Source organism: Pseudoliparis swirei, chromosome 7, assembly GCF_029220125.1.
Source record: "Pseudoliparis swirei isolate HS2019 ecotype Mariana Trench chromosome 7, NWPU_hadal_v1, whole genome shotgun sequence".
NCBI lineage: Eukaryota > Metazoa > Chordata > Actinopteri > Perciformes > Liparidae > Pseudoliparis > Pseudoliparis swirei.
This window is the reverse complement of record NC_079394.1, coordinates 9,405,167-9,418,021: the sequence shown is the minus strand read 5'-3', so window position 1 is coordinate 9,418,021 and position 12,855 is coordinate 9,405,167. Positions and strand designations below refer to the sequence as shown.

Here is a 12,855-nt window from a genome sequence, read left to right as displayed (position 1 = left end):
TGTTTATTGGTTGAGGAAAAAACAACATGGATGAAATCCAAGATGGAGATGGTGAAATTGCCAAACTCGAGATTTAAAACTTGCAGTCCACAAACCAATGGATGACGTCACGATGACGACATCCACATCTTATACCCGGTCCATCAGCGTACCACACCTGATGCAAAGAATGCCCTTGCTGATAATCCCTCCAACACACACACACAGGTTGAAGAGAGGATTTACTGGAACTCGCAAATAACTCAATGTTTTCTGCTCGGAGCATTACATTATGGACTTCGATTTGTGGCTAATTCCAGGTAAAGTATCCAGCTGAAGGTTACAGCTTCCTCTTCTGAATTGTTTCATCTACTATTTAGTCTGTGGTGCCTGAGGGAGCGATTTCAGACCGTTTCAGGGATTTGCCTGCCTGAGCGGTTTTGTTAGATGCAGAGTTTGAGATTTCCAGGAATTGTGAATGCAAGTCTGGCATTCAAACACTTTTCAATTATGTCTACTTAACAATAGATCTGAAGGCCAGCTAATGTATCTGCATATATATTTGTTCAGTGACAACAATATGGGAAACACAGTTGTTTCAGTTCATGCTGTGGATATCATCACTTTGTAGAAACCTGTATTAGAGAAGATACTGTGGTGGTATTGAACATACATGTTTAGCCCTCAGTCCTATTTGTAGCAGGCATTTGTAGTCTCAAGGAATGTTTTGTCAAATAAAGTCTGAATGTATTCCTGCACACCTCCCAAAAAAAGGCTCAGTGTGATTCTGTTCCTCATTCGATGAACATTTATATGCTTGTAAGTCATGCAGTAAAATTGTCGCGCCAGTATGTTAAACTCATGAGGATAATTAAATCAAGGCTTTGAAAAACACCTCCAGCTCCACTACAAAGTCTGTTTTCAATTTATTTTTCAGTTGAAAGGAGGTCAGCATCGAGCCCTGTTTGGTTATTTTGCTGGACACTGGGAAGGGTAAGGTCACATTCCTCTGGTGTCGCTGTGAAGGCGAGGGACTTTATGTTCAACACATGGGCTATAATTTAGTCTCAGAACTCAACTACCAAGTAAACAGTCTATTCAGACTACCGTGGTCCTCTTCAAGTCAATGTTCGGACTGAGACAGTGCCCTTCAAAGTTGTGGAGCCTCTCTGTTTACCAATGCGAGAGGGTGTCTGGTAAAGGATATGGGAGCAGTGTCCAGAAACCCCTCTTAGTGCTTTTAGTGAGCGTAATGGTTTAATGGATTGTGATCAAATGGCAGGGAGGTGCACCAGGAGACGCATTAAGTCCACCATCGTTGGGCCTGATTTGAAGGATGGATGTTTGAGCCACCCCAGAGGAATATAAATAGCCCAAAGTACAAAAGGCTTTTCCACTGCTCCCCCCCCTTCAAACCTCTTTCTTCCTGTGTGTCTGCAGAACCCCAACCATAAGTACAAATTCATGTTAGACCAAGCTGAGCCTCACTCCCTATCTAGAGCAGTTAGCAGTGTGATTCATGGGCCACCGCCTCAATCTTGACTCCGAATGTTGAGGTGGAGTGAATAAAAGATAAAGAGAACATAAATGGCAGCTCTGCTTAAGTGTGTCCAATGTGGTGGGAGGAAGCAGGTGGGTTTAGCCCTTTAAATGTTTTAAACATTTATTAGATTTGTAAAAGGATTAAATTGGCTTGAGAGTCCGTGACATGCCCACGATTGTTGGACAATCCACTTTTCCACCAGAATGCCAAGAACCCACTTTTGGATCTAAACAGGATTTTTGTGACAGGGGGAAAATAATAATAATTTAAAAAAAGAATTATGATAAGCAAAATGATGTTAATCTTTGACACTTTTCTCCAATATTTGCATATTTTCTATAAAATACTGTGTTGTTTGACCTTTTTCAGGCTTCTGAGAAATATTCAGATGAAACAATCAGAGAAGAAATAATACCATAAATTCTGGGTATGCAACTTGTGACAAGGGGTCACAGGGAGATATCGTTTCACATTCAGGGGTGACACTTGAAAAAAAGTTGGAAAACACTTCAACCACCACCTCTAGAAGTGAGAGCAGAAATATTTGCAGCTCAAGAATCTTGTCTTTTGATCTTGAAGGCAAAGTCTGAATATTAAGTAGTATTAATCATAATAGTAACAAAGACGAGCTCTGCTAGATATGACCCTGAGAAGAAGTTGTGTGACGTTGTGGCAAATTGTGAAACATTAGTTCAAAACCAATTCCCACATGTCACCAGGCACAGGACAGAAGAGCTATAAAAGTTGAGCTCAAGAAGTCAGTTAAGGAAATAAGGGAATGTCTTGACCTGGAAATCAATAACCAGCCGCAGACTCTTTTATTTAAAAAAATGTCAACGCCTTCACATTCCTAATATCCAGAGGACCAAGTAACCTTTAAACTGCTACAAAGCATGATTAGGTGCTCTGTAGGGAAACATGGAAAGCAGCAACATTAGATTGTAACGGTGACTTTCCTGCAGGCTGCTATATGAAGCTACAATACAAGAGGAAAGTGGTGTAGGAGGGAACAGGGATTGGGTGGCATACAAAGATGAACAAAGGAGGCATTTACACACCAAGGTAATTAGGATGTTTATGGGAGGAGAGAAGGTTCCTGATGGCACATCGAGGGATGAAGACAGGGCAAGATCGAGGAGGGAAGGGGGTTAACTAAGGCTCATTGTTAGGCAGGTGATTTACGAGGGTACAGGGGCTCCCGGGCCCTGCCAGTGGAAGGATAGATCTTCTGTCGCTATAGCACCCTCAGCCCTTTGTTTCCATTGTGACGGGACAGGGGCCGGGGGGCTGTGCGGATGAAAGTGGGTGGAGCGATTGTTGGTAGAGTGCTGTTGTGCCATCGCGGGGCCGGGCCCTGAACCTCTTCACCACAGACAGCAGTACAGATCAAAGGCTGCACTGTTCCCTCTCTCTAAAGCTCACAAGCCTTTGAAAACTTCCCACAACATTTGCACCAGGGGATAATATGCCTCCGCAATGCTAGAAGCCCATTGAATATAGCATCTGAATACCAAACACCCATATTTAATGATACCCATAATGCAGAACTTATCCTGAGTTTGCTTGTCAATGCAGCCGAATGGTTGTATGCACCACAAGATGGAATCCGTGCATGTGCTGGGCAGCGGCCGTGGGTGGATAGATTAGGTGTCTGGTGTGCATGAAATGAGGTCACCTTCTCCTTTAGTTCCAAACAGACGTGTTTGTCTGAGTGCTGTCTGCTTTTTTCCACACAGAGAACTGTCACCTTGCACCATTTGACCTTTCAGAGCCTCCGTGATAATGCTCCTTCAGGCAAAAATCAATTACCGCAGGCAAACGCAGTATCATATGAAGAAAGGGTATGATCTTAGCAGAGAGAGAGGCCACATGTTGGGGCAGTCGAAAACACAGATTGAAAGGCGCCTCGGTCTGTGTCACTGAATCTCTACTGTGTAGAGTCCGACAGCATTGTTCTGATGTTTCTCATTGTGACCACTCTAATACTCTTTCCTGCCTGCAATTCATAAAGTGGAATATTGAAGTGAATGAGGATCCGAATTGGATTCATAAGGTCTTAGAAAGTAGGGCATGGCTGTTTACATGACCCACTCCCACACTTATTGCTCCAATACAATGGTCAAAGTGTCTTGTGTAACACTTAGTTAACATCATGCTGGGTAAAAAAAATCCTAAAATGATATTTGAAACACATTGAACCACAATATTATTATAATATATATATATATATATATATATATATATAAACAAGGTGACTTGTGTTCATATCAGATTTATTTGTGGTGGGGACTATCGGGTCACGACTATTGTCACGACTCTCTGTAGGATAAATATAAATCATAGAAAACAGTCAATATGCAGCATTATTTAGCCAAAGAAAACAACATGGAACTCTTGTTAAACATTGTGTTTGAACCAAAGCAAGAGTCTCCTGCCACACTACTGGAGTGGTTTATGAGTCTGGGCTGAGGCCCAGTGATGCTTTCAACTGAATGCTGACTTCAGCATCGCAAGATTACGATGAATGCCCTTTTCATGGTTGTTCTAACATTTGCTAATTACCACTAAAATGTATTTTGTAATAACCAAACATTGGACAAATTCAAATTTGTATGGCACCAAATCAAGAGCCAGAGACCCAATGTCTCCGGCCAGAACTGGGGCCAGCGTGGAGGCTGACTAAATGTCAACCGTATGCCGGTAATAGAGGAAAAACAGGGGACCAACAAAGTCAGTTGGGGGATTATAATCATAATGATTATTTGTATAAAATGATGTGTACATCCCTGGAGCCACGCTGCTAGATTGGCTAAAAACTATTTCCTATTATGCAAAAAAAGTATGTTCACATGAACATTAGCCAGAAGATTTGTCACCAAACTCAACACCTTGAAAGGCTGCAAATCTTCTTCTTGACTTTAAATTTGAAGAGGAAATTACTGCTATATTTCGGTACAATACTGTCAAACCATCACTGGATGATATATTTGTGTCATTGGGCTGCGGGCCAGGCCCATATCTCACTCCACATCCTGGCGGGTCTGGACAGAAGAGCCTGCAGCGTTAAACTCAAGAATCTGAGCCTTGGACGCTTGATAAAAAAAAGCAACTAGTGTTGAGAGTTTCTGAGCACTGAGACCCATCATCAAGTGGAGTGCTGATATGTGTGAAGTTATCCCCATGAATCTCTAAACTGAAGACACCTCTCTCATGTGTATTCGCTTCCCCCCCGGCCTGCTGTGTCTCTCTGTTAAAACACTGACAATAGTGATCAAGATGATGATGGCAGATTAAAGTGGATGACCCAATCTGCTCTGAAATGAGCACCTTGTATTTAGATCAGTGGCGTATCTCTCTCAGTAGATAACAGACGCCTATTTTAATCAAATTTCATTACTCAGACTTGGTCCACTTTTCTTTTTCTGACCCCAACTTTAAATAATGGCAGGCCTCATTGAGTCTGGCCCTTGGGTCGTGAATCTGAGCCCTCAGTTACTGATCCATGATCCATTTGAATCCACCATGTAGCCTGGGGAGTATGTGTGAGCGTGTGGTCGAAACTAAGCAAGAAAAGAGCAAGAGAGAGAACAACGTGATGCATTTGTCTTCACTCATACAACATCATTATGTGAATGGAGTTGGTCTCACAGTGGAGCACACTTAGACATTCACACACACACACACACACACACACAACACTGCACCTTCTGGTTAATTAAAGACTGAGCAAACGACTGGTCAAACCCCTCGCAATCCCAATGTCCAATTTGCTTTGGCATTTATAGGTGTTCATGATGAGGCCAAAAGTCTAATGCTTGGTGACCGAATGACATTTCAAAGTGATGTAAAATGAGGCGGTACTCTGTTATGCCCAATTGACTCTTTATTCTGCAAACAGGCCGGGTGGGGCTTATCAATTAGTCTGATCTGTGAGTGATAGCGCGAGAGAGAGGGTTCATTCACTGCCTGTCATGTGAAGCACTGTCCACTAAATCATTGACCGGTTTATGAGGAGGGGAGGATATATATATATATGTCTCACTCGGTCACACACACACTCACACACACACACACAAATCGGTTATCTCGCAGCACCTCTATTAAGTCGTAGTGACTCAGTGTCTGCCAACTGTGTTACCAGGTGACTTTCAACCCTACGCATGGTGGCTGCTCGTAGTACCTTACCTACATGGTAGGTGTAGATAATAAAGACAAATGGGTATGTATTTAAAACTGATTAGAGTATAAATGGCCGCTGAGGACACCTAAATATTCAACAGCTGCCATCACGACGAGCAAAGTTAGCAGCACAACGGACACCATTGTGTACTAACATCAAGTGTTCTGTTGGTGATGCCAACTGAATGATGTTTACTTTGAGGTTATTTGGTTGCCTTCGTTTGAGCAACTCGCATTACGAATCACGATTGAGTTAATTTACTCTGTGGGACCACCGCAGAACTGAGAAAGGTTCTTCTTAAACTCAGAGACATTGTTGTTAAAAGTAAAGTTACATAGAAATCAAAGCTAAAGGAACAACATTGTACACTGCATATTGTAGGAATGGATGTATGAAGACAATTTGATACAAGGTTGGAGGCGGGGCCACAAAAGTTAAGCCAAAAAGGTTAAACTTCCGAGTATAAAATGTGGATCTTCCCAAAGAGCAAGTGTACTTTCCTTTACCAAGCATTTCATACCTTGCACTCATTTGCACAAAGGACAAACGGACAAAGGAAAACAATGCATATCTAATTTGGGCTTTTAGGACTAAATAGGGCTATCCAAGGGTTCCTACTGGGAAGTTAATGTTATATATTACATATATCCACTGAGTTACAGACGTCTCTTTCCCATTTCAAGTCTATGGGGCCCAATGGCATTAACAGATGGATCCCAAAGTTATTCCACGGTTTTGCCACAATGTCAAATGAGCTGAAACACTCTTTCAGCCCTCTTCCTGAGAGCTTGATTGTAGGGAGACGACGGCAGCTGGTCTACTTTCAGTATTTCCCCCGATTTGTGGAGAAAAGCAGTAGATTACCCCCTGTGGTGGGTGAGGGGATGATGTTTGCTTTACCCTGCCATACCTTCCCTGCATCCTCTTTATTATACCTTCATGAAGCAAAATTGGCAACAAGCCCTTCACAAATGAACACGGACACAAATGTTGACAAACCGCAGTAAATGTAGGCACAGCAGTTTTATATCTACAAGACTTTATATATCAACAATACATGAGCCTGCTTCCTTTACTGTGATTAACAGGTGCTGCATCTCTAAATTGTGTTTCCAAATTATGGTTCGTAAAACATGTGTACAGCCTGAAAGGGTTTCTTGCTTTCTTGTGTAAATGAATGGGCTGTTGTGACATTGTGACATTTTTAGGGGATTACAGTTGTCTCATTTCTACATCTCACATTTCCTGTTCCTGCAGAATCTACCAGCATTGGCCTGAGCCCTGGCCACGACTCTAATGTCCCCCAGACACTGGCTAGAGATTGGCAACATTTCACATCCAACCTGCAGCACTACGAGACAATATCAAAGACCAGTGGGCAAAAGGACTCGGGATTGAATGGCAAGCTATGATGTAGAAAGAGGAGGGGAAGGAAGACAGAATCCCATCAACTCCCTTTTAAAGATGACTCACCACAGAGCAGATTATTGCACAACATCCAGGACCGGGATCAGACAAAGAGAACAAGTGTCCCAAATCCCAGAGAAGTTGAGCGGAGGGATTATCGAGTCCCACCAACGATGAAAAGCAATGACCGTGAGCAAACATGACGATGGAATGATTTTGATCCGATTTGAAGGAGGGAATGTTGCTTGGGAGAGGTGGTATAGGCAGTGAGGCAGACACAAGTTGGTTATAAAATGGCGGGGTGGGGGGTTGGCCAGCATGCTGGCATCATTTACCTGCATCCCCACCTGCTGCCATGCTAGCGGTTGGCTGGTTGGAGGGTTGGGAGGCATGTTGGAGCGCTCTAGCTGCAGAGTGACGGTGCGACGCTCCTCCTCAAGGGCTCGGGTCAGCTGCTCAAAACGCGCCTCCTGCTCTTTAACTGAAGCCAAGATGCTGGCGGCCGAGTGACCGTCATAGTCCTCCATGTCCAGTGTTGCGAAGCAGTTGTACAAATCTTCCATATCGGGAAGGAAGGGAAGAGAAGGGGGAGGAGGGGGCACCAGGTCATTTTAGACACCCTGACCCAACGGACGGGGCGAGCAGCATCAACAGGCAGCGGCAGGTCAACTCAATTATGAGCCAAGACGGGACATTGATGATCTGGCACACAGCACAAGCTTCATGTGAATGATCAAAAGACCAACATCACATATCAAAATGGAACAATTAGGATGGCTGACGGGATGACTGGGGAGGCAGCGTCACAGAACAGGAAGTCTGTTACAGTGCAATGTGTTGAAGTTGTCTCCTGTGTTTACTTGAGCCAATACCCAAAAGAGACAAGCTCAACTTCTCCCCACAAAGGCTGACCACATGGGAAAGCCTCTGATACTCCTAGCTCAGTATAGCAAAGATATTAATGAGGATGCTCTGCTGGGTGCCAATTATGATTTTGCCTTCAGAAGTTTGAGCCTTTCTTGTAATTAAGACAATCCCGGCACCGCATGTACAATTCAATACAATTCTGCTGTGACATCAGCGCAGCAGAATGAAACATGATTCACCAAACACAACAAAGAGGATGAAAGGGCACAGTGCACATTCACAAAAACAGAGAGTGTTGTTTTTGGACAGGAATGATCTCACCAATGAACAATCATAGCTCGCATGGAGGAATGGCAGTGTCATTGGATATCGTCATGCACAGAGCCATAACGCAATCTGACACTCACACACTGTTACAGGCACGAACGCAACACATGCAAGCTTCCCACAGCCACCCATACGGACACCCGGGCTTGGTACCACACACACACACACACACACACACAAACACACATCATAAACAATCAAGATTTCTACAAAACAGTTGCAAGCCACAAGCGTATCACTGTCACATACACCCTGATATCCATAACTGACTGTGGCGTGATATCAAGGGGATTGACGGCAGAGTACAAATTGGAGTTGGAAATACCACACAACAGAAATACAGACCGAGTAGATAAGCAGGCTGAGAGGTGTTAGAAAACAGGCATCCCCCACTGTAACAGAAGCAGAAGGAAGAGACGGCAAGAAGAACGGAGAGCTGAGAGAGAGGAGAAAGAAAAACAAAGGGATGACAAAAGAGAAAAAGTCAGAAGTTAAAAACTAAAATGAAAAGCAACATAAACTTCTTCTGACCGGATTGTGTGTTGAAGTCTGATGAAACAAGTGCACAAAGTATTTGAAAATGAGAACACTATATTCTATGTAAATTTTACATCATTCTGACACATAAATCCCAAAACGTACTATTTATCAGTTAAGTAGTAATAATTTAATTAATAAAACATTTGTTTGAGTATATGTGCATATAGCAAACATTTTTAAAATATATATAAACTGCATAGTAGTCTAAGTAGTCCCTAGAAAGAAGGTACGAGGGACTTCTATTTTGCCTTTGGGCCCCTCAGAAATGTGAGAACTGCTCCTTTAGACATCAGAAGGTGAAGGAGAGAAGATACTTTACAAAAACCGAGAAATAGCAAATATGTCAGCAGGCACATGACAACAAAGCATTTGGGGTATTTTCCAGCTGATCTTGCCACCGAAACAAGATTCAGGAGGAGTGGTTTCTCTAAGCAGGAGGATGATCAATGAGATGCAACCATTAGAATCTTAAACAGGTCGGATTACAGAAACAGTGTGTGTGTCTGTGTCTGTGTGTGTGTGTTTCATTCTTCAATATAAAACCTGGTGAGAGTGAGGCCTTTATTCCCTTTGAAGCACACAATCTCTCTTTGATGTTTGTTGAGCGCTGATCATTTATTTATCTGGAGTTGAGTCTCGTCTGAGACATTCTGGGGAGCCCGGGTTTTCAAAGTTAAACCCATTCATGTGAAAAGAAAAGGTTCCTTACCTCTGTATGGGAAGATGATCTCTCATTACTTAGCCAATTGTATTCATGATCAAATCAGGCATGTAGCATTCTGAAACATTGCTCTCCCTCAAACATGTCGGTCTGGAATGATTGTACAGTCATCAGCTGGTAACTTAGTCTTAGAATGGAAACACTGCTGGGCAATGACTACGTGCAAAAATAGCATTCCGTGTCTATTTTCAAAGCTGTGCACTACTTGAGATAAACGAAAGCACCAGGGTACCATGCCGTGTGGATTGGACGCACTTAATGACAGAGTGCTATGATTCCCACCCCTGGAGAGTTGGGGGGCGATGCAGCCATTGCTTCCTGAGTTGTAAATGGAATATAAATGTAGGCATGTGAGCTACGGACACAGCGTATCATTAAACTTCTGGCCCTACTTAAAATAGCACAGGGAGGGGCATTTGAGGAATTCCCCTCTGCCACCATGACAGCCTTGTTTTTTTCTTCACGGTTTGGTTCAGCAGATGTTTGCTAATGGTCTGCGTCAGAGGGGAGAAACATATAGCCATGTTCTGAACGTTTAACCCAATCCCTAATTACACACTGGAACGACCTACCTAGTCTTAACTTTATGTCGTGGAAACATATCAGGGTACAACTTAAAAGGCCAGGAAAGTCATTGGCGGATGCCTCTTTATGAGTGGAGGGAGACGATCACTGATCAAAGAGATGACATTTTTTTAAAGGACAATGATAAATCAATTCAACAAAGGGAAAGTTGTTAGATTTGACTACTCTTTAGACATAACCATCTTTAATTAAAAAGGAAAAACAGTCTAATATTCCATGTGTAGAGGAAGCAGCACAACACTGACTGCTTCACTTGCGCTATTGCGTGGCTCGTATGCACTTCAGCACAAACCGTCAGCTCTAAAAATAGCCCAGTAATAAATATACACACACACACACACACACACACACACACGGCCACAGTGTTCAATTCAATTCAATTCAGTTTATTTGTATAGCCCAATTTCACAAATTACAAATTTGTCTCGGAGTGCTTTACAATCTGTACACATAGACATCCCTGCCCCAAAACCTCACATCGGACCAGGAAAAACTCCCAAATAACCCTTCAGGGGGAAAAAAGGGAAGAAACCTGGAGGAGAGCAACAGAGGAGGATCCCTCTCCTAGGATGGACAGATGCAATAGATGTAATGTGTACAGAAGGACAGATTTAGAGTTAAAATACATTCAATGAATATGACAGAGTGTATGAATAGTTCATAGTAGGCATATTCCACGATGGAGACCTCCACGATCCATCAGGCAGATGGCGGTGGGGAGGAGGGGTGGGCGGAGTCTCAACAGGACAGTGGCGTAGTCATGAGCAGGAATTCCACGACCCAGACGATCCATCAGGCAGATAGGATCTATGCCGTCTCATAGGGTCCGATGACCCCATGAGACGTAAAGTCAAAAGGACTTCCGGGGAGAAAGCAGAGTTAGTAACGTGTGATTGAGAGATGAAAATTCATCCTTAAGGAGAGAAAAAAAGAGGAGATAGGTACTCAGTGCATCCTAAAACGTCCCCCGGCAGCTATAAGCCTATAGCAGCATATCAAGGGGCTGGACCAGGGCAAACCTGATTCAGCCCTAACTATAAGCTCTGTCAAAGAGGAAGGTCTTAAGTCTACTCTTAAACGAGGTGACTGTGTCTGCCTCCCGGACTGAAATTGGAAGCTGGTTCCATAAAAGTTGAGTGTGGATCCGCAGATGAGATGCAGCATTTGCATACTTCAAAGGGCTGCTGGAAAATCCAGTAATAAATCCATGGCTCCTTATTCATCAGGTCCATTGGAATCCCCTAAAACAAATCGTCCAATGACTACACCCTCTGCCATCATATCCTCTCTGTAATAAACTGCCAAATGTGTAAGTGGTGTTACTCCCAAGAACATCTTTAAATGAGCCAGCAGCTAGAGGTCTGGTTTTGTCACTTTATGACAATACAACCAAATCATGAAAGTAGAACTTCAAAGGTGAACACTTTCCTATCTTCCCCAACTGAAACCTTAATGATTGCCCCATTTATCAAGATGCAATTATATGAACCGCATGCAAGCGCTCTGACCATAGAAAGCTGGAATGACCAACATTGCCAGCAGTCAATTAGCTTAGCTAACTTTTCTGAAACAGCTAGCCTGGGTCTGACTGAAGATAATACAATTTGCCTACAACCACTTCTAAAAATGTACATTTATGGTTTAAACATGTTTGGACATGGTTTTTATGACCCCTGGATAGAGCCCGGTTAGCGTTTCCCTTCCTTTATGCCAAGCTATTGACCCTATTGACAATTAGAACACAAATTAAAAAATATTAACATTCCCATCCAACTCTCAGCGAGAAAGCAAATTGCCATATTACCAAAAAAAAAAGTTTGCTCTGACTTTAATCTCATATCAAAGCCGAGAGAAATCAGTTCTACAGCTACTGAGGAGGCCGTCCAGAGCAGAAATAGCATGTGGTGGTTGTCTTGAGGGGTTTGCGATTGGGTTATAAGGGGATGGGGGAACAGATCGGGAGGTTTAGGATGAGGATAATGGAGTGTGACCATCAGTACCCGATATTAAATTAGAAACATTCACCTGATTAGGGATTAGGTGGGTGGTTCCCCAATCACCGCCAGTTTGCCCCTTTCCAGAGGCTGTAATTGAAGTTCAAATTAATTCCTTGTCTAAACGCATCATATGGCCATCTGAGGATGCAGCTCTCAGTGGCACAATAGGGTACTTAAAAACACCGGCTCCATTTTCTGCTGGACGTGTGTGGAAGTGGTGATTTTCAACCCGCCCGCCCTGGCTGCTCATGATTATAGTCATACAGTCAGTAGGTAAATTGGCGTTTTTAGGGGGTATTGCAGAGCTATTCATATCAGGCTCTGAAGAGGACCGCTCGAAGCTCTAACAGAGCGGGACTGACAGTCTGTGACAGAGTTTTGCGACTCTTTAAATCTGCTTCTCATAAACATGACAAGTCAGTTTGAACTACTCCTTTATATGTGTAGAAAACACCATCACTGACAAACATGACAGCTGCACATACGTGTTGTGATTTTTCAAAATGTTTTTAATAACTTTATCCAAGCCAAGTCTTCAACAGTCTTTGAAAGAGTGCCACAATGCACAATTCATTAATCATATTTGGCAGCTTTACCACAGCGTATAAGCTAGCATCGCCATATTCGCCAGGATACGATATAATTCATGGTTACTGGAACATTATGATCATCTCCAATTAACCTCTAATATTCTAAGTTGGGCTGATAC

The 12,855-nt window shown here is 43.0% G+C and overlaps 1 protein-coding gene across 3 annotated transcripts in view; it reads right to left on the bottom strand.

Moving 5' to 3' along the window:
- Window positions 1-8,677, bottom strand: part of arvcfb (ARVCF delta catenin family member b) — a 125,718-nt gene extending 117,041 nt beyond the window's left edge. For all 3 annotated transcript variants that reach the window (XM_056418705.1, XM_056418707.1, XM_056418706.1), the window contains exons 1-2: window positions 8,649-8,677; window positions 7,445-7,665 (exon numbers count right to left, since the gene is read on the bottom strand). In XM_056418705.1, coding sequence (XP_056274680.1) covers window positions 7,445-7,636 — 192 coding nt within the window. In that variant the 5' untranslated portion in view covers window positions 7,637-7,665; window positions 8,649-8,677. The remainder of the gene's footprint in view (window positions 1-7,444; window positions 7,666-8,648) is intronic.
- Between the last annotated feature and the right edge of the window lie 4,178 nt (window positions 8,678-12,855).